Below are 20,421 nucleotides of genomic sequence, written 5' to 3' on the forward strand. Positions count from 1 at the left end.
TTGGTGCTGAAGTTCCTCCCCTGCTGCGTTTGAATCTTCCTGAGGCTGGGCACTCTCTGAGCTGACCTGGCAGTGAGGGCACCGCTGGGGCTCCTGGCACTGCTGCCTCCACAGATCCCTGTGCTTGGTTTCCTAAACTGCTTCCAGCACTGCCAGGAAAACGTTATTAAGTTTTGTCACTGGGTGTTGGAGTCGCTGCAAGTGCCCAGTTTGTCCAGTGTGCCTGGAGAGGGTACAAATCCCCCACTGCACTGTGCCCTGGCCTGGCTGGGGCTTTTTGGCCACTGTGCTGGGTCTGGGGGTTGGCTCTGGGTGGCAACTGAGCATCTCAGGGATGTGGGGAGCAGCCAAGGGCAGGAGGCTGCAGCAAAGCCCAAAACAATGAGAAAACATTACTGGCCAAAAATTCCCAGTTTACTTAACACTTAGCTGAAAGCTAAGGTTTAGGGTGACAAAGGAGGAAATAAAATGGTGTCTCTAGGGTGAAAGAAGAGAATATATTGAAGTTGCACCATGTCCCTTGTTTGGGGTTGTGGTAACTTTGGCAGAAGGTTCCCAGATGAGGCAGAGTCACTCCCTCGCCTTTCTCTGCAGTTATGGAAAGGGTCTGCCTGAAGCAGAGGTAGGAAGAAGCAAAAAATACCCAACACAACCCCAAAACTAAAAAAACCCACCACACTTTTAGCTTTATTTTATTCAAGCTCCTGTAGTGGTTGTGGGGTTTTTGGTTTGTTTTCTTCTTTTTCCAAAACCGTTACTATTTAAATGCAGATTTTTAGCTTTTCCACCCGGGAGCTGGAGCTGGAAATTCTTTCCACTGCGTTGGTGCAGGAGGGAACAAACCGCTGCTTTTAGCTTGCTCAAATAATCCATCCCTGGCTGGAGCCACGGGTTTCCTCCTTCCCGCTCCCTCCCACTCCCAAAGCGATCCCAGGATCTGCTGTGGGTGCTGATGGGGACAGGGGTGAGGGGACATTGCTTGAAGTCCCATTTGCCCAAGGTTTTTCCCTTAAATTTCTCCAAGGCTTTATTCTTGCAAACGCCACATGGGCACTGGAGCAGCAAACCCAAGTGGCAGCTTCATTTTTCAGAGTGAAATGGGCAAAATCTTCTGTCCTTATTTTCCTGGCGTTAAGGAAAGGAGGTGGGATATTGGCAGGGAACCAATGTGCTTTTTGCTGTGGCATAGGAGGAGGATGCTCAGGGCTGGGCAAGGTTTGTGGCCCTGTGCCAGGACCTCTTGCACTGCAGTGAAGGGGAGCTTGTGCCCCCCAACATTTTGGGGATGAGCCATTTCCAAGAATGAAGGAAAGGAAGTTTGGAGTGGGATGGGTGAGGCTTTCCTTATTTATTTCACACAGCTTCTTGGACCATTGGTCTGATGCCCTACTCCCTCCTCCATTCCTGTTTCCCTCTCCCTGGACAGTGGGGCATGGTGGTGGTGGCTTATCCTTCAGCACAGAAATGTCATGTCTGATTTTCTGGGGAGAAGGAGATATTGGGCTGGGTCTGTTTGGTTCTTTGCTGCTCTTAGCGGGGCAGGACAAGTGCATTTCCTAGTCCCTGACCTGCTGAGATCAGCTCAGCTGGCCAAAAAAGGAACAAATGAGCCTTTCAGCTTTCCCCCTCCAACTGCAGCAGTGGGGCTGTGGGTGCCTGGTGCTCCCAGTTCTCCACTGGGACCCTGCCACTGTCCTGGGGAGATCGATGGGGCTGGGTTCAGTATCTGTGAGTTTGGAAGAGCAGTGTGAGGGTGGGATGAGCAGCTGATCTGGAGCTCTGTCTGCCACAGGAGGCTTTGTGACCCAAACCAGAAATTTTTGGGGCTGAATTTTTTGCCAGCCATTGACAGCATCCAGGTGCCAGTGAGGAAAACGGTTGGGTCATTTTGCCCTAAAGCATCGCCTGGAAAACAGCAAGGATGTTTCTGGCCCTTCAACCTCTGCTATCCATCCTCATGTGCTACTCACCCACCCCGGGCTGCTGCCATCCCCAGCTGGCCTCAATTTGCTTATTTTTGGGGCGGTGGATCCCCCAGCCACAAGGGCTCTGGGCTTTTGCAAAGTGCAGGGCATGGCTGGAGCAGGGATGAGCGCTGGGGAATTACAGGAACAGCAAACCGCTGGTGTTTGCCGTGGGAGGGGGGTTGTATCTCGTTTACTTTATCTTCCTGATGCCTTTTGAAGCAGCCCCGAACGAGCAGCTGTCGCTGGTGTAAGCAAACCTCACCTGGCACACAGGAAAAAGCAGCTGTGAGGTGATAGGCAAATAAGGTGCTGGGGCTGGAGGGCCTCCCCACCCACGGCACACCCAGAGCCACCACTGCTTTCGCTCTGGAGGGGAAGGCACAGGAGGAGAGCACCCGTGGCTTTGGCAGCAGCTCCTTGGGGGTGGTGGAGCACAGGGGAAGGGCTGAATCCTCTGGGAGCAGGCTGTGGTACAAAACAGAGCTTGGCTGTGTTCACCAGGCACAAGGATGGGGATGGATGCCCCATCCCGGGAAGTGTCCAAGGCCAGGTTGGGCGGGGCTTGGAGCAACCTGGGATAGTGGAACAGGATGGTCTCTAACCATGGCAGGGGGGTGGAACAGGATGGTCTCTAAGCTCCCTTCCAACCCACACCATTCCGTGATTCTATGCTCCCAATGCTGTGCCTGCTCCCACGAGGTGCCTTTTAACTCAGGGTTCGTTCCTGTGTTCCTCGGGTCGCAGAGGCTCGGCACAGAGGGAGATGTTGGTTGCTGCAGCCCCGTGGGCTCACATGCTCCCGCTGCAGCTGTGCCCGCCCAGGGGTGGCATTTCCATGCGTGGGTGGTCGGGGGTCAGTGACCCTCTGCCAAGGGGGTGCCCCGGGGCAGCCCCTTGCCGTGCTGGGTCTCGGATGGCTGCTTGGCTGTTGGGGTTTAACGTCTGGGGCTTTTCTGGTGAAAGGCTAAGTGAGCTTTGGGGTGTGTTTGCCCCCGATCTGAGGGCATTAGAGTGTGGTAGCCGTGGGGATGTGGGTCCAGTTCCAGCTCCCAGAGGCAGAGGGTGAGGGAGGCCGGGCGGGAGCTGAAGCGGGCACAGTCCCTTCAGCTGCACCCTGAGGGTGCCGCTCCTCCCGAGCAGAGCCCCCTCCTGCCCTGGCACAGGGGCAGAGTCCCGGCAAGACGGGAGGTGCAGGGCGGGCTCCAGGGATGCAGCGGTGCTCGGAAGCTCCGGCAGGGAGCTGTGCAAAAAGGGAAGTGGTGTGGGTGAGTTTAAGCCATACACAGCCAGGCACTTGGATCACTGTGTTTTGTCCTCCGGGAACATCAGGGAACATTAGCACCATTAGGCTTTGAGTGTTTGTCATCCCAGATGACGCTAAAACACCCGGGATTAGCTCGCAAACGCTGGTTTTCACACTTCTCACCTCGAGGATGAGGAGCAGCCCCATGCTCCATCCTCGGGTGGGATTTATGGGCTGAGTGTGCGTTAAAACACCCCGGCAAAGCCTGTCCTGTCCTGGTTGTGCAATCCAGCAGTTTTGGGGGGCGGTGGTGTGCGGTGCTGGCTGTCACCGGGGGTGAGGCAGAGCAGATGTCCCTCCAGGATGGGATCCTTCCCATGCAGCCGGCCCTGGGAAAGGCAGCCAGTTACAATAACAGTTTATCCTGCCTGGTGTCTTGTGGGATGGTGGAGGGATCCCAGAGCAGCCCTGCCCAGGTTCCTGCTTTATGTCACAGGACGGGAGCTGCTCTCCCAGCTGGGGTTGGTTTAGGGTTTTCCTACTCTTTTCACTACTATTTTACTGCTTGTCAGCAAAGTCCAAAGAAATTGGATGCATCCCTTATTTTGCACATCCATTTCCCCTTCCCTGCATATGGGAAAAGATATTAAAGGCAGGAAAAAACAAAGGAGTTTACAACATAGAAATACAGCTTGAATTAAGTTATTTAGAGAAGAAAGCTGGGCCTGGGTGTGATGCTCATCATTATTCCCCCAGAGGGCATCATGCTCTTCCCACATCGTTTGGGGGCAGAAGTATTACCCATGAGGGAAATCTGATTTTATCCAAGGGAAGCTCCTGAAATGGTGAAGGAAAATGGAATTTCAGTGTTCACCCTGCAGGATGTTTGCTGTTGTGGATTGCACCCTGGACCTGAATGTGCACCAGGGGTTGCTTTGCCACGTGCTGGCCAGTGAGAGTGTCACCTGGTGCCTCACTTTCCCCCAAAGCAGAGTGGGATGCAATACGTCAGTGCAGGACGGAGAAACACCAGCTGCTGTAGGGATGTGCTCCAGGGATTTTTTGCTCCTGTTACAGCAGGAGAAACTCAAATGTTTCCTTGAAGCACCCCCAACGCCACCCTGTCCCAGTTTGTGTTTGCTTTGGCCGGGAAGCGGGGCCGGGTCTCCCCGGGGACACGGAGGCTGTGACAGAGCCCCGGGGCAGCCGCCTGTGCCTGTGCTCGTGGGTGGCACCAGTGTTTATTTACCTTTTCATCACCTGATTACCGTGCCCTGCCATGTTGCAGGCGCCAGCCCGTGGGCTGCCAGCCCTGTTTGAGTTGGCAGGAGCTGGAGATTAACCTCCTGCTAAAATAGCCCGACGCCAGCCCCACGTCTGCCCGGGGTGGCCGGGCTCCTTGTATGCCCTTAGAGCATCTTGTATGGATATTTTGCAGCCTGGTATGGGCCAACATCACCACATGACATGATGCCTCAGCGAGGAAAGACGTCATGATGCGACAAGCTCAGAGCAAGTTGCAAATGCTCAGCGGTTCCAGGAGCTGTGGATGTGTCCCTGCAAGGCAAAGCCCTCTGAGGTGGTGGGACTGGGGTGCCTTAACCCAGAGGGGACGGTGCTCTTTGCTGGTGGGAATGGCCCTGTGACATCCAGGCTCCCATCGCCCCTTGGGATATCTCCACTTTCTTGGCTCTGCTCTCGAAAGCTGCGATGCCAAAGAGCAGGAGCAGAGGAGCCGCAAATGTGTCCACAAGCTGCAGGCCCTGTGATGGGACTGCTCAGCTGGGGAAGCTGGATATTTATGGTGCACGTGGGTGACCCATTTTGGGATTCCCTGAGCCACCATTACCACTTTCCACCCTTGATGGTGTCGCTGCATTTGTGTTCTGGCTGTATCAGGGAGCTCGTGCCCAGAGTGGGATTTCTGTGCTGAGCCACTGTCCAAAGAAAGGGGATATTCGGGTGCCAGCCAGGAGCTTCCATTTCAGCCTGTTTGCACTCACCATGTTGTCCCAAAGGAATGGCAGATTTGGGATTTTGCTGGCGGGTTTCCCGGTCGGATGGGACATGGCAGCCCTGCTGGTGCCATGGGGCTGACTCACGTTGAACTCGGGTGTTGGTGAGTAGCAAACCCTCTTATTTCTGGTGAGACTTCGGATGTGACAGGAAGAAGCTCCAGCCCCAAACCTTCCCATTTTCCAGTGTGTTTTTATCAGTTCAGACCCAAAAATATGGGCTTATCACTTTCTGCCCTTTGTCTCTGGGTGTTTGGTGCTGAGCCGCCACATGAACAGTGGTGGAAGGAGTCACCGATAGCAGGAAGCTGCTTGGTTATCACCATACTCAAAATTGGGGTTTTGGGAGGTGCCTGCAGCAGCATTGCTGCGTTTGAGGTTTGGTGACAGCGATGGCACAGTGTCACAGTGCCACTGCGGTGTTTCAGCTGCCTGCCCCAGGGCACGTGTTTCCTGAGTTCACAGAAACCCGTTTTCGTGCTTTAATCAAGATCTCATGCAAAGTCCCAGCTCTGTGAACGGCATTGCTGCCAGTCTGCATGCAAACACGGTGTGGGAGAAGCACTGAGAGCACTGTGGTGTTTCGGGTGGCTGCTCAGGGTGGAAAGTCACCCCTGGGCACCCCGGCCGAGCCAAGACCTGTGGGACCCCCAGCTGCCTCCCCCAGGACATCTGCCTGCCCTTAGCCCTCTTACCTTGCACGCTTGCACCCTTAAAAGTGGAGTCTGGACGGAAATAGCAGCAGCAGATCTCTTCTACTTTTAATTTTGGAGGCTCTCTGGGTTGGGGAGAGGAAGCTGGGGGTGGAGAGGAGCTGGCTGTGAGAGGACAAGAGCCACTTTGCTCTGACACACTCTGTAGAGCGATTTGAAATGTCCTCCAAGATTAATTTTTTTTTTTTGGCTATAAAAATAATTATAGGTATTATGTCCTGGTCTGTGTCTCACAGGGGCAGGGGATCAGAGTAGCCTGACCCAGGGGGAATGTGGGTTTAAAACAACTTGTATTGGGTGTGTCTGTGAGCACTGAGGAGCTGGTACAGTTTGAAGCATGAACACATTCAGGCTTCTTGTTTTCACCAGTTGGTTTAGTGAAGGTGGGTTTGGTTTGGGTTTTTTTTCATTCCTCTGAATGAAAATAGGTGATGGAAAACAGATGAGCAGGTTTCACTTCCTGCTCTCGCTTAGGGCTCCACGCTGGGGGTGTTTGGAGACAGCCACGGTGGTGGGGCATCAGTGTCTGCCTCGGGCTGATTCCTCGTGGACTCATCTGGTCCCTTATTCCCTCCCAGAAGCACAAGGAGTTGGAGAAACATCTTGTTTTATCATAGAATTGTTAAGGGTGGAAAAAACCTCTAAATTCATTGAGTCCAACCATTAACCCAGAGTTGCCACCTGTCTCTTGTCACCCCCATGGGGTGCAGAAATACGCTGAGAGATCTGGGGAGAGGAGAAGGCTCTGGGGAGACCTTAGAGTCCCTTCCAGTGCCTAAAAGGGTTGCAAGAGAGCTGGAGAGGGGCTTTGGACAAGGGATGGAGTGACAGGACAAGAGGAATGGCTTCCCACTGCTAGAGGGCAGGGATGGATGGGACATTTGGAAGAAATTCTTCCCTGTGAGGGTGGTGAGGGGCTGGCACAGGTTGCCCCGAGAAGTTGTGGCTGCCCCATCCCTGGAATTTTTCAAGACCAGGCTGGACGGGGCTTGGAGCAACCTGGGACAGGGGACGGTGTCCCTGCCCGTGGCAGGGGGTGGAACAAGATGGTTTTTGAGGTCCTCTTCAACCTAAACTGCTCTGGGATTCTAATGGGTGCAAATGGAGACAAGCACCCATGAGCCACCAGAATCAGGGGGGGTCACTCCTGAGCCCTCCCAGGGTGCAGGACCTTACAGTCCTGGACCCAGCTTGCCCACAGCAGGGCCAGCACATCCCTTGCTGCCCAGGAGCAGGAGGACTCCCTTGCAGGGTACCAGGGTTTGTGCATTGTCCAGCAGGACCCGTCGGTGCATGCGAAGGTAGCGGTCACCTCCTGGGGATGTGGGAATCCTGGGGAAGCTGTGATGGGTGTTTGGGAGCCCTTGGGTTTCTCTCAGGTTCTGCAGGTGACTGGGCTTGGGTTTGGTTGGGAGCAGTGTGGATGGAGGCTCTGCTCCCACTGGGGTGGGTTCAGGAGGACAGCTTGGAGCAGCTGAGCGTTGGCTTTGGATTTGTTTCCTAGAGTGTTGCAGGCTGTAAAGTACAACAGATTAACAGGAAACGTGGTCTGAAAGTTACAGTCCCCAGTAGGGCTGTACTGGGTTTCTGGCAGGGCATTTTATGGGATGGTTGGACTTCTGTGTCTTGGATTTGGAGAGGGCAGCTCCTGAGGAGTATTTTTTTAGGCAGGCTGAGTGTAGGAATAAATGCTGCCGGAGCCACTTGCAGCAGGGAAGTGATGTTTCCAGGGCTGCTTACTTGGTGTTAGACTGAGAAGTTTGAGGACAAGCTGCCTTGATGTGGGAATATGTGCAGAAAAATTTGCATTTTGGGGTACTGAGTGAACTGCTGGGCATAAAGGAAGGGATTGCTAGTTTGGGTCCAAATCACTAATTATCTTCTTATTTTTATCATTTTTTGCTGTATTGCACTCCTTGGGCTGCTGATGAAAACCCACAGAACTCCCTGCAGAAGAAGGTAAGTCGTGGGCTGGAGGTGGCAGTACATGCCTTGAGTCTGGGCGGAGTGTGCTGGGGACAAGGAAGAGGGAATCTTTGGGGTCTTTTAATCTTGGTTTTAATCCCAGAGAAAGCTGGGCTGACAGCAGAGCTTCCCTGTGATGGGGAGGCTACCTCTGTGAATAGAAACACAGAGGATTTGATTCCAGTAGTTAAAAACAGAGCCAGTAAAAGCAGGGAAGTGCCACAAATGAAAGCATTTCATTTTAGAGAGAACCCCCCATGGCAATGCTGCATGTCCTCACCAGTGCCCATGGCCAAGGGGCACTGGAGCAGCCCTGAAGCAAGCAGGGATGGGATTCTGTGGGTCTTAGGGCCTCAGTGGTCTAAATTACCTGTCCTCTGGGATTTTTTTGAGCACTGACTGTGCTTGGCTTCATGTTTTCCCACCAGGGAAGTCCCTCTGGGAGTTGGTACTGGAGCAGTTTGAAGACCTACTCGTCCGCATCCTTTTGATGGCAGCTTTTCTGTCCTTTGTAAGTACCTGGAGCTTGGGGTGGCACCTTCTGGGGCACATATGGCCTCAGGTGACATCCAAAGAGGAAAGGTGGGCAGGTGCCTGTGGGACGAAGGAGATGCAGCAGCAGAGCAGTGGTTTCTAGGGCATAATGGCAATATCACTGCATCTGCTTAAAGATGGGATTGGAGGATTTTCTAGTAATGCTGATCCATCCAAAAGTGATATCAAACAACTCCCTGGGCTGCTTTCTGTTTACAGGGGGCTGTTCCAGGCTGATGATTTGAGCCTGGTTTGCAGTGCCCCAGTGCTGAACTGTCAGTTCAGCTTTGCCCACAGTCTGCCTTGGGAGCAACTCTGCGTGAGGAGGTTTCCCATCAAGCTGCTGGAGAATGATTGATTTTTTAGAGTGTAGTCAGTGTGTTTGGCAGGGATGGCAAAGCTGAGACTCCTGTCTCTTCCTTTTGGATGTGATTCATGGGTAGATAAGGGGGAAAGCTGGTCCCTTGTGGGGTTTAGTACATTCCCAAAACAACACGCAATGAAGTGAATGCAGGTAAAGCAGGTGTGAAGCCCTGTGCCAGAGGTCCTTGTGCCTCTGTGACAGAGCAGAGGGGTGTTGCTGTGTTGACACAGCACAGGTCGATGAGCAGTTAAATGGAGTGGAAATATCTGTGTGTTTGCTTCATTCGTACTATGGTATGAGGCCTTTGTGGGATGGAGAGGGGGCTCAGGGTGGTAGAAGCCACAAGGTCAGTCCCTGCTCTGCAGAGCTGCTCTTACTGCACTGATTACTCGTGGTGCATCACTGGCCTGCTGCCTGGGAGGGGCTGCAGTGCTGCCTGGTCTCCCCACTCATCAGCTCATGGCCATGGTCTCCCCACAGGTGCACTAAACACAAATAGAGAGGCTTTCCTGGTGCAAACACTCATCCAGGCATTGCATGGCTGTTTGCTCCAGCCCCACTTGTTCAATGCATTAGGTTATCCCAGCAGAGGAGTGGAGGCTCCAGCAGTGGGGTATGGCAGTTCCACTCTTGGACCAAGCCATGTGGCTCTGGCCACCTCCAGGTTGTTTTCTCTCCAGCAAACACCACCTGTTGTTTGGCTCTTGTTCCCATCATTCTTTTTAAAATGTTGTTGCTCTTGTTTGAACCACACTGTGCTCCTTCTTTTCTCTTGCCACCAGATCCTGGCCTGGTTTGAAGAAGGAGAGGAGACCACGACGGCGTTTGTGGAGCCCATTGTCATTATCATGATCCTGATTGCCAACGCTGTGGTGGGTGTGTGGCAGGTAAGGCACAGCCCCCGCCTGCCCCTGGGCTCTCTGCTCCACGTGGCTGAGATCCTTCATCTTAAGGCCTGGTTGCTTCATGCCCTTGGTAACTCATTTCCCAAAGGTTCAATTTTCATGTTGGCTGTGCTTCCCCATGCCCCTGCACAGATGTTCAGTTGCTGGCTGCCTCTTGGCTCATTCCTTCAGTCCTTCTTTGGCAATTTTTGCAGGTTGGAGCTTATTTTGTAGTTATACAGGCAAAAACTGCTTGTCTCCTGGCCAGGGCCAAATGCATTTTCCAAGGGAAGCTCTTTGCCCTGTCTACCAGACAGCCACAGTGGCTGCTGTCCCTCTCCTCACTCTGCCCCTCCTGGGGGATGAGTAAACACCTCAGCCAGTGATGCTCCTCTTTTGTATCTATTCATTATCAGGCCATTTATTTATCTGCAGCTTCAGGTGGGGTTGCTGGGTGGGGAAAAATACAGTTGGTTGGGACATGCTGCTTCCCAAAGATGATCATCCCCAAAGGTCCAGGCAATGTCCAGGATCTGGTGTGGTTTAAACCAGCAGGAATCGTTTTGCAGACACTGAAGAAGACGTGCTGCTTGTTCCATCCATGGTGTCAATGGATTCCGAAGCCAGGGCCGGGGTTTGGGTTTTCCCGTCTTTGCAGCGGGTGGGGAAGGAGCCTGCTGGCACCAGCAGCTCCAGCACCAGCAGCTCTGCTCCTGTCTGCTTGCAGGAGAGAAATGCTGAGAGTGCCATCGAGGCCTTGAAGGAGTACGAGCCCGAGATGGGGAAGGTGATTCGCGCTGACCGCAGCGGGGTGCAGCGCATCCGCGCCCGCGACATCGTCCCGGGGGACATCGTGGAGGTGGCAGGTAGGGTGCCATCACCCCAGGGCATGGGGTCGGATGGGGAGGTGGAACTGGCTGGGGGTCCCCCAAAGCTGTGGCTCTTCACCCTGCCAAGGCTTCACGTGAGCATCAGGCAGTAGAGAACAACAGCAGAAAAGAGAAAAAAGTATCCATTTCTGAGGCAGGTTCTGTGTCTCGGGAGGGTTTCCTCTTTTTCTGGAAGAACTAGAAGAACTTTTAACTTTCACCAAGATTCCCTCTCTCTGGAAGTGGCTCTCCCACGCGCATCCCTGGATGAGGCGTGGGTGAAGGGCCGGTGCTGGGTGCTGCTGCAGGCAGCCTGTGTGGGAAGGCTTCCCTGGGAATTGCGGCTGGTTATCCAGGGAGGGTGAGAGCCAGAGGGGACCAGCTGCAGGGTGCTTTTGCCTCTGGGTGAGTTTTACCCCCCAGCCCTTCTGTTGGGGCTGTGCATTCAGCAGAGCATGCCTGGGGGTCTGCTGCCTGCCCCAGCAGAGCTGAGGAGGATGCATTCCAATTATTCCATTTTGTTTGCTCCTTAAATGATGCCATAAACCCCCAGAGCCACAAAACTAATCCTCTCCTTTCCTCCTTGTGGCCCTGCTGGTGGAAACATGCTGCAATCCCTCCCGTGCCCAGCCAGCTCGTTGTTATTTATGTCTTCCAGTTGGGCTTCAGCTGGAAGATGAACATAAAAATAATGCAGGGAGGATCAAGCCAGCCAGATCCTCAGCTGGGCAAGCTGGCGGCGCTCCCAAACCAGCTCTGACAATGCAGTCCGGCTGCTGACCTGGCCTTTAATTAAATTAATGAATTATTAATAAAATTCTGCCATCTTTCCCCAAATCGAGTACATACTGCCTGCCCATCAGCAGCCCAATATTACTTTTTAATGGCACAATCAGCATTGCGACTGGAATGGAAAGAGCTGAGCTCTCTGGACGGGTTTGCAAATTATTAGCAAATTGTGGGTTTAGGAGCTTATGGAAAGTGGTGAGGGTGCTGTCAGGCACCTGGTAGGAAAGCACACCAGGAGGAAAAGCTTTGAACCTGCAGTGGACATCCAGGTGATGCCCTGGGGACAGTGTGACAACACAGGCAGGAGGGACTAGCTGCTGTTTGCATGTGCAAATGCAATAAATTTGGCAGCAGGGAGCAGGAAACCTGTTGCACTGAGGCAAGGAGGGAGGGTGGTTGGAAGTTGGCAGGCTGCTTAAACCCAGCTGAGTTTTGCCCGTTTGTGACAAGGTCGTGGAGGTGAGTCCTGGTGCAGGCAGCTTTTGCCTTTCCCAAAAAGTGCAGGCAGAGCATCTCTTCTGGAGCTCCAGCAGTTGCTGTGACCCCTGTGGTGCTCGGGCAGTGTCCTCCTGTTTTCCTCTCTTTCCCTTGGCAGACTTTGGTGCTGGGGGAATCAGCACGTGTTCAGTACCTGGCTAATGGCGGGGCCAGGTCTGTCCTGTGCCGTGGGATAATAAGGCACTGTGTACCCTGGAGCAAGTGCCACCCCTGTGGCACCAGGGCTCTTTCTGTCCCTGGTTGCTGCAAGAGTCTTTCTGTGCAGGTTTAGCTCATGTTTGCAAGCCCTCCTGCCTTTCCCGGGGGACGAGGAGCTCTTTGCTCCCTCTAAGATGCTCCAGCCCCCTTGAACAGACGCAGAGTCTGAGTCTGTGCATGAAGTGGATGTTTTGGGGAGGTCTGTGCTGGCACCCCCCAGCTCAATGTCCCCCAGACAGGTGTGACAGGGAGCAGGGGAGGTCTGGCTGGATGGCAGATATTGCTGCTGCATCCTGGAGTGCTGGGATCTGCAGCTGGAATAACTGGCTGGGTGGTGGAGCGGCGCCAGCCCCCTCCCACTGCGCTGGGGGGGTTTATGAGCCCTGGGAGGAAGCCCTCATTACAGTCTGGGATTTGAGAGCATCGTTAGCAGCCAGGCCAGCAGTGTTGTGTAAGGGCTGGGAAGGGCTGGGAGCCAGGGCTCCCTCGGCCTCAATATTTCCGAAGCGTCGGAGCGTGGTTGTGTCCAGCTGATAAGGGAGCAGGAGGAAGAGCCAGGAGGAAGAAACCCAGCAGGAAAAGCAGCTTTAAATGTTTTTTTTTAAAGAAGCCCTAGTGCCTTGGAGGGTGGTGTTGAGTGGCTGGCAGTGGATGGGCAGCTTTCACCTGTGCCCACTGTGCCATACCAGGAGAGCCAGGGATGGTTGTTTGTCTTGGACACAGAAGATTTTTCCACTGTCAACAGCCTCCAGTCAGCCCAGAGAAACCTGAAGCAGGGTCAAGATGGGCATTAGGAAGCTTGGACTGCTCCAACGTGGGGATGTTGTGGTTTTTCTTGCAGGAAAGAGGCAAGATGGGGGTGCAGAGGGAGTTTGCAGGGAAGAGGAGAGACAGGGACATGGTGGGGAAGGGGATGAGCACAGCAGGAAGGGCACCACCAGGGTTTGGCTGGGGGCAGACTTGTAAATTATAGACAGACAAAATGAAGCTTTAACAAAGCTTTACATGCAGAAATGAGGTATCCCAGTGCAGGGCTCTTTGCCAGGGGCTGGACCCCTCATTGCTCCAGGCTGGGTGCTGCTGTGCATCTGCACATGGCTGGTGTCAGCTTGGGGTGTTGGGCGCTGCCAGTCCCCCCCTGACAGAGCTGCTCTGCTCTTGTCGTTGCAGTTGGTGACAAGGTGCCAGCAGACATCCGGATCATAGAGATCCGCTCCACCACCCTGCGGGTCGACCAGTCCATCCTCACAGGTGCGTGTGGGCCTCACGGAGCAGGGGCAGCTTCCTTCTGCCATCTTCATGGAGGCAAATTTTGGAACTGATGCCAGGATAAGTGCTTTGCTGGGGTGGGAAATGGGTGGGAGAGCAAGATTTAGATGATGCTTGGATCTTCCCAGGTCCTCAAAGTCACAGAATAGGTGAGATGTGTCCGGTGCTTGGGTATCCCTCCTGCAGAACACAAGCCTGAGGCTTTCCTGTGTGACATGTGGGGTTTGACATCTCCATGGTGGATGTTTGGTTTGGATAGTTTAGTGGCAAAGTGCTGCTCTAGAGCACTGTGGGGTGTGTGATGCAGGGACAGTAATAAGCTGAGGCTGGAGAGGGAACATGGGTGGTCCATCTCTCCCCTCTTGTCTTGGCAGGGGAGTCTGTGTCGGTGATCAAACATGCTGACCCCATCCCTGATCCCCGGGCTGTCAACCAGGACAAGAAGAACATGCTTTTCTCCGTAAGTCCCTTCCACCTGTCTCCACCTCTCCTGTGGTTTTCCAAAGTGCAGAGGCTGGCGGATGTGGGAGATCTCTGAGCAAAGAAAGGGAGTGCATGACCTGAATCCATAAAAAAGAGCTCCAAATCCATAAAAATAAGAACCTGCTTCATTTGGATTTCATTTGGGCTGTGGCACATAAGGCCTTTAAATACCTTGGGCAATCTCAGAGCACTTTTTTTTCCATCATGTTGAATGCATTATGGATGGGGAAGAGGTTTGTGGTTGAGCCCGGAGCTGTTGCAAATTTGGGTTTCCTCCTTTCTCATGCTCTTTTCAGGCAGAAGTCAAGTCCTCAAGGGGTTACAGCTCTCAGGAAGGGCTCTCCTGCTCCTTAGGGTGGGTTTATATAAAAACCCAGGATGTCCCATTTTCCTCTTAACCAAGATCTCATGTTCTCCTTTCACAACAAGCAATCCATTTCCCTGCTCAAACCAAGAGGTTTCATGCCCACATATCCACTCTGCCCCTTTCCTCCCCTCCCAGGGCACCAACATTGCAGCTGGGAAGGCCGTAGGGATCGTTATTGCAACAGGGGTGTACACTGAGATCGGAAAGATCCGAAACCAGATGGTGGAGACCGAGCCTGAGAAGACCCCCTTGCAGCAGAAGCTGGATGAGTTCAGCCAGCAGCTCTCCAAAGTGATCTTCCTGGTGTGCATCGCCGTCTGGGTCATCAACATCAGCCACTTCAGCGACCCCGTGCACGGCGGCTCCTGGTTTCGGGGGGCCATTTACTATTTCAAGATTTCGGTGGCGCTGGCGGTGGCTGCCATTCCCGAGGGCCTCCCGGCCGTCATCACCACCTGCCTGGCCCTGGGCACGCGCCGCATGGCCAAGAAAAACGCCATCGTCCGGAGCCTGCCCTCAGTGGAGACCCTGGGCTGCACCTCCGTCATCTGCTCCGACAAGACCGGCACCCTCACCACCAACCAGATGTCCGTGTGCCGGGTGAGAGCCGGCTGGGCTTGGGGTCTGGAGGTGCAAGGGGGATGCTTAAGAGCACCCCATCCTGTGGTGCTGGGCTCTGTGTGTCCTCACCACAGTTGTGTCATGTTAGGAATGTGGGGGTGTGAGCAGGGAAGAGGGGTTATAGGAAGCCCCGAGGTTCCCCTGGACAGGGTCAATAAGGATCAGGGCTTCTCTTGGCTTGGGGGTAATTAGAAAACTCACTTTTATCAGCACACCATTGTGGAGGTGCTGTGTTGCAGTCTCGTTTCAGGGGTCACTTTCCAGGGGATGTTTCTTCCTGCTGGGATGTGACATTGATATAGAGCTCCTGGAAATGCTGATGCAATCAGCCTCCTCTGCTCTCTTGCTCTTTCCCCCCTGTTTTTAACCAAACCAGTGAGAAATCCTGGACCCGTGAAAAGCATTTCTGATGGAGGGAGCCCTGGGGTGGTTTGGTGAAGAGTTTGAATGTTCCTCATCTACCAGAGAGTTTTGCTCCCACAAGCCTGGCCATGTGGAGAGGTGATTTGTTAGGAAAGCCTGGACCAGCTGAGTACTTCTCAGTTTCCCCATTAATCCATGAGTGTTGGGAAAGCTTTTTACATGGCTTTGGCGTGTTGTTTTATAGGAGAACCTTGGAAAATGTGTTGCTGTGGGAAAAAAAGGACCTGGCCAACGTCCCTCCTCTCTGACACACAGATAGGGTGGTGGGAAGCTGGGACAGTGCTGCAAACTGGCCACAGGCTTTGGCCACTGGTTAGCTCAGCACAAACTGCAGATGACTGGAAATGTCTGGTATTTCTGCCCTGTAAATGATACAGAACAAGACAGGGCCTGAACAAAGCAGGACCAAAGTGCCCGTGTCTCGCATGAGGAGGAGGTTCCCACCAGCCCATTTTCAGAGCCAGTGATGCAGCAAAACAAGGACAGGGTGACCCCAGTGCTTGGGGTCTCCTGAGCTCTGCACGTTGCAGGAGGAGAAGGAGGAGTGACCATGCCTTTCCAAACCACTTCCTACTGGAAGGTCTGTTCCTTGAACTTGGAAAGAAGTGCCACCATCCCCTGCAGTGTGGCACAGTCAGGAGAGCCAGGATGGTGATACTGAGGCAGGGAGAGCGACACAGTGGGGCAGTGGTATACAAGGGTTTTGGCATCAATTGTCATTTGCAGAATGAACTCAGCAACTTCGCAAAAAAAAAAAAAATTCAGTTAAAAAGTCAAAGTATCCTCCAGCCCATCTCCCCACAACCCCATTCCAATATCTGTTTATTCACTTGGCTGGATCCTGGCTCCCAGGGCACGATACTGGGAGCAGGGCTGGTGCCAGGACGCACAGGCAGGGGTGTTAATGTTTAATGGACAGGGATTCCCGTGCTGACGTGGCCAGGACGGGGCCCTGTGAGCGGCAGGAGCGTCAATATTTGTGCTGGGCAGCCGTAGGCGTGTCTGGGACATGCTCCTGTGCCAAACAGCCAGCTCAGCCATGGGAGCAAACAGCCAGACAAGCCTATCAATAACCTGGGAAAATGTATTAATTGAGTGTGATTTCATTAACTTGCCCATTAATTGGGTGAGCACAGCTGCTCGGCTGCAGGGCGTGCTGCTGAGCGGGGCCTGCTCACTGTCTCACTGCTGGCATCGGGTCTGTCAAGCTGTGAAGTGGCTCTTGGAGGGCTTCAGGTCTGGTTTCAAACCCTCAGCTGGGTTTTTAAGGGCTGTGCCGTGTCTCTGGGTCCCACCCAGTGCTGGGCTCTCGTGGCCAGGGTGGTGTCTGGGTCAGCACAGCAGGACACACATCGACCCCAGGTGGTCAGCAGGGGTGGAGCTGTGCCCCCCAAAGCCCCCCAAAATGAGGTGCTTCGTGCTGGGGACCTTGTCCACCCAGGATGGCCGAGACTTCGGTGCTTTTGCTCTTACCTCAAGTCCACCCAAGGTTACAGTAACAAAGCCACAAACCCACTTGGTAAATCAGAGTAAACCTGTGGTTCGTGTCACTGTATGGTCAGCTGGGGCTCTCTGAGATCACCATCTCCCCCAGCCCAGGGCATGGAGGAACCAGGAACAGCCTTCTCCCAACCATTAAATAACCATGGAGCAATGGGAGCCTGGCAGGAGGAGAAGGGACATAGAAGCATCACTGCTCTCTCTGCTCTCACGTTTAAATCACTCTCCTAAAACTTGCAGCACCCTTTTATGCATCCTACCTTCACTTTCCAGGAAGGTGGCATTTGAAAGTCAGGACCCAAAGTGGAGATGTGGGCTTGGGGGGGAAAAGATGCTGGCACCCCGTGTCTGGGAGGAGGAGGTGGTTGGTGATATTTGGCTGTCCTTGAGATGGCTGCTGGTGTTTTGGGGAACAGGAGCAGAAAGGGGTTTATTTTCTACAAAGCTTGTAGCAAAGCCTGGACGTGCAAACTCTTGGTCCCAGGAGTTGTGCTGGCAATGTTTGCTTTGCAGTCTCCAGGACACTGTTTGCCTCAGCACTGTTGTCTGTCTAAACCTGTCACTGATTACTGGGAGACCTGGCTGGGGGTCCCCAGGGGCTGTGCCAGTTGCCAGTGGGTGCCTGTTGGCTGGGGCAGCTTCCAGTGCAGGAGGAAAATGATACTGATCCATGGGTTGATTGATGGAACAGTGACTGATGATTACAGCTCTTACAATTCCAGACAGCAATCCTGCCTTGTCTGCCTCTCGATGAGTAGTTCCTTTAAAGACACTACAGAAAATACGGAGTAGTGGAGATGAATCCTTCACGCTTGTCTTCCCCATGAGCCCACAGCTGCTGCCATGTGCTGCTCCAGGGATGGTGCATCCACGAGTGCCCTTTGCTCCCTACAAATACTCACCAGCAGCATCCAGCCGTAATACAGCACCAGGGCCAGGCAGGATCAATGGGACATGGGAGGAGGAGTGATGCTGCAACCCTTTGGGAGAAGGCTGCACTCTTCATGAGCATGTAGTAACATTTTCCTTCCAGCCTCTCTGTTGCACTAAAACCCCAAGTCACTGGCATGGCTTTAAAAGGGTCAGGGTAGGGGGGAGCCCTGGGGTGCTGCTGGCTGCGTTCCCCTGGCTGGGTGCTGGAGCTGCTGTTCACTGTGCAGTACAAGAGGTTGGGCAGCCCCTCTGTGAGCCTGACTTGTCAGCAGCCCCCACCTGAGCTGCATCCCTGCAGCATTCCCACCTCCTTCTATTGCTCCTGATATTTTTTATATTATTTTTGTGATTGAAACTTTACCTCTGCTCTTAACTGCTTAAGACACAGCTGTTTCCTCTGGACTCTTTCCACTGCCCACAAACCTGCCCATTTCTCAGCCTGGAAATCTGCCGAGACATCGACAGGCTGAGAGAGCTGGGGTTGCTCAGCCTGGAGGAGAGAAGGCTCCGGGAAGACCCCAGAGCCCCTTCCAGTGCCTAAAGGAGCTTCAACAGAACTGGAGAGGGACTTTGGACAAGGCCTTGGGGCAACAGGACAAGGGGGAATGGCCTCACACTGAAGGAGGAGAGATTTAGATTAGATATGAGGAAGAAATTCTTCCCTCTGAGGGTGGTGAGGGGCTGGCACAGTGTGCCCAGAGGAGCCGTGGCTGCCCCATCCCTGGCAGTGTCCAAGATTGGTCAGGGCTTGGAGCAGCCTGGGACAGTGCAAGGTGTTCCTGCGCAGGGCAGGGGGTGGAACAAGATGAGCTTTAAGGTCCCTTCCAACCCAAATCATTCAGTGATTCTCTGATCACACCGAAGCCCTGCAAACCCCTCTGCAGTGCCCCGGCCACCCCCATGCTCGGCCAGTCACGCAAGCTGGGAGCAGCAGGAAATTTGATATAACCTCTGGTTGCTGTGGGTTATGTAGCACCTTTTTTTAAAAGGCATGGAAAAATAAAGGGCTTGGAATGTTTTTTTTTATTTCCCTTTTCCCTTTTTTAATAAGAAGGATGCTATTGTGAAAGTAATAATTGTTTTGTAGCCATGAGCATTTGAAAACAAACAGACCCATATCAGGCAAAACCATCAGTGGCTGGGGTGGGTGCGTTCAGCTTTTTTAATAAATGAGTCTGGTTGGTGTTTCAGGAGTCTATTTTCTGAAGAGGCTGGGAGAATTTGGCTCTCTGGAAGGCCGATGGCATTGGATGTCTCAAAAAGAGATGAAGGGTGCTTAGCCTTTGATGTTGTCTCAGACTGGGTGCCTCACCTCATGTTCTGGGTCTGTCTCTAGGGGTGTTGTCACCAAAGGAGATAGGATGTGTTTGGTTTCTTTATTGAGTTTACACCCACTGCCAGAGGAGCCCAGTGACTCCCAGAGGAGCCCTTCTGCAGCCATTTGGCTCATTACTTTCTTCAAAACCTGTCAGGAATGCTGATGGGCCTCCAGGATGGGCCCTGGGAAAGGAGCTGAGGGCATTAGCCCAATAAACAGGATATCTGCAAATAGCTGGGAAGCTGGGAAGCCATGGCAAGGTTGTTTTGGGCTGAGAATTACTCACATAGGAGGTGTATGCTTTGAACCTGCTCCTTTGATTTGCCTAAACCTGTAAAATAGGGAGGTGAGAAAACCCACCGAGGTGTCCTGGTGCTAGACATGCCGTGAGTGTGCTTCCCTGAACGTGCCCTTTATTGCCTGGCTTGGCCCTAAGCTCATACCTTGGGACACCTTCTGTGTGGGGCAGGCTCACACCTGCCAACGTGGCTGCACTGACGAGGTTTCCTTGTATTATTAACAGTAATTAATAACAACAGCAAATTAACCTCTGTTTGTTGCCAGAGGAAACGTGGAAGGCAGAGAAGTGGGTGGTACCCGGAGCTGTTGCATCTCTGGTGCTGAGTGATGCCTCCTGATTTCTCCAGCATCTGTTGCTTCCCTCTCCTGGGAAACAACTCAAATAACCAGAGGAAAATAAATAGAGAAAAAACAATTATTTTGAGACAGGTTGGAGGGGGACAGTTTTCCCTGCACCTGCTTTCTGGAGGCACTCAGCAAGTTCATGGAGCTGAGGAGAGCAGCACTTCCCTGCAGCCAAATTCCATCCTGGCTTCTCCCTGCAGCCAGGAAAAGGCATTTGTCAAACAAATATTATTTATTTCTTTATTTACTTATTTATTTATTATGTTGCTTTTTGGCTTCAGTATGGGTCATAAATAACAAGTAAGCAGAAATGAGCATCTCTGAACTGTCTCCTTGGCTGGGGTCAGGCCCTGCTCTTGTTCCTAGGGGATGCTGCCCTCAAAGGTGGGCTATGCTGGGAGGGGACAAGGGGAGGCTGGGAGAGCTTACGGAGAGGGGAATTTTTATTTTATTTTAGAATTTGAGGGATTCATCTCATTATAGCAGCAAAAGAGAATCTAGAAGGATTTTGAAAGGCAAAAATCACTAAAAATAGAGTGTGGGGGACTTTAATGGCTCACTGGGGCTTTATTAATGAGCTGAGCTGTGATCCCAGTAAGGCACAAGGCTGGTGCCTGAGCTAGCTGGGAAGGGGTGGCAGAGGCAGCTGCTCGGATCCTGCCCTTCAGAGGCTTTCCAGGGCAGCCAGGGCAGGAGTGGAAGCCTTGACCCAGCTCCTTCTCTGCTCCAAGAAAAACAGAGGCACCTTCTTAGGAACAGGCTCGGTGTCTCTCCTCCCCTAGGGAAAGAAAGAGCTGGAGGAGGTGAACATGAATAAGGCAGG

At 53.1% G+C, this 20,421-nt stretch overlaps 1 protein-coding gene across 2 annotated transcripts in view; it reads left to right on the forward strand.

Moving 5' to 3' along the window:
• Positions 1-20,421, forward strand: part of ATP2A3 (ATPase sarcoplasmic/endoplasmic reticulum Ca2+ transporting 3) — a 52,200-nt gene that overhangs the window by 11,142 nt on the left and 20,637 nt on the right. For both annotated transcript variants that reach the window (XM_039562833.1, XM_039562834.1), the window contains exons 2-8: positions 7,880-7,897; positions 8,332-8,414; positions 9,584-9,688; positions 10,413-10,551; positions 13,210-13,290; positions 13,683-13,768; positions 14,294-14,758. In XM_039562833.1, the coding sequence (XP_039418767.1) occupies positions 7,880-7,897; positions 8,332-8,414; positions 9,584-9,688; positions 10,413-10,551; positions 13,210-13,290; positions 13,683-13,768; positions 14,294-14,758 (977 nt within the window). The remainder of the gene's footprint in view (positions 1-7,879; positions 7,898-8,331; positions 8,415-9,583; positions 9,689-10,412; positions 10,552-13,209; positions 13,291-13,682; positions 13,769-14,293; positions 14,759-20,421) is intronic.

Source organism: Corvus cornix, chromosome 19, assembly GCF_000738735.6.
Source record: "Corvus cornix cornix isolate S_Up_H32 chromosome 19, ASM73873v5, whole genome shotgun sequence".
NCBI lineage: Eukaryota > Metazoa > Chordata > Aves > Passeriformes > Corvidae > Corvus > Corvus cornix.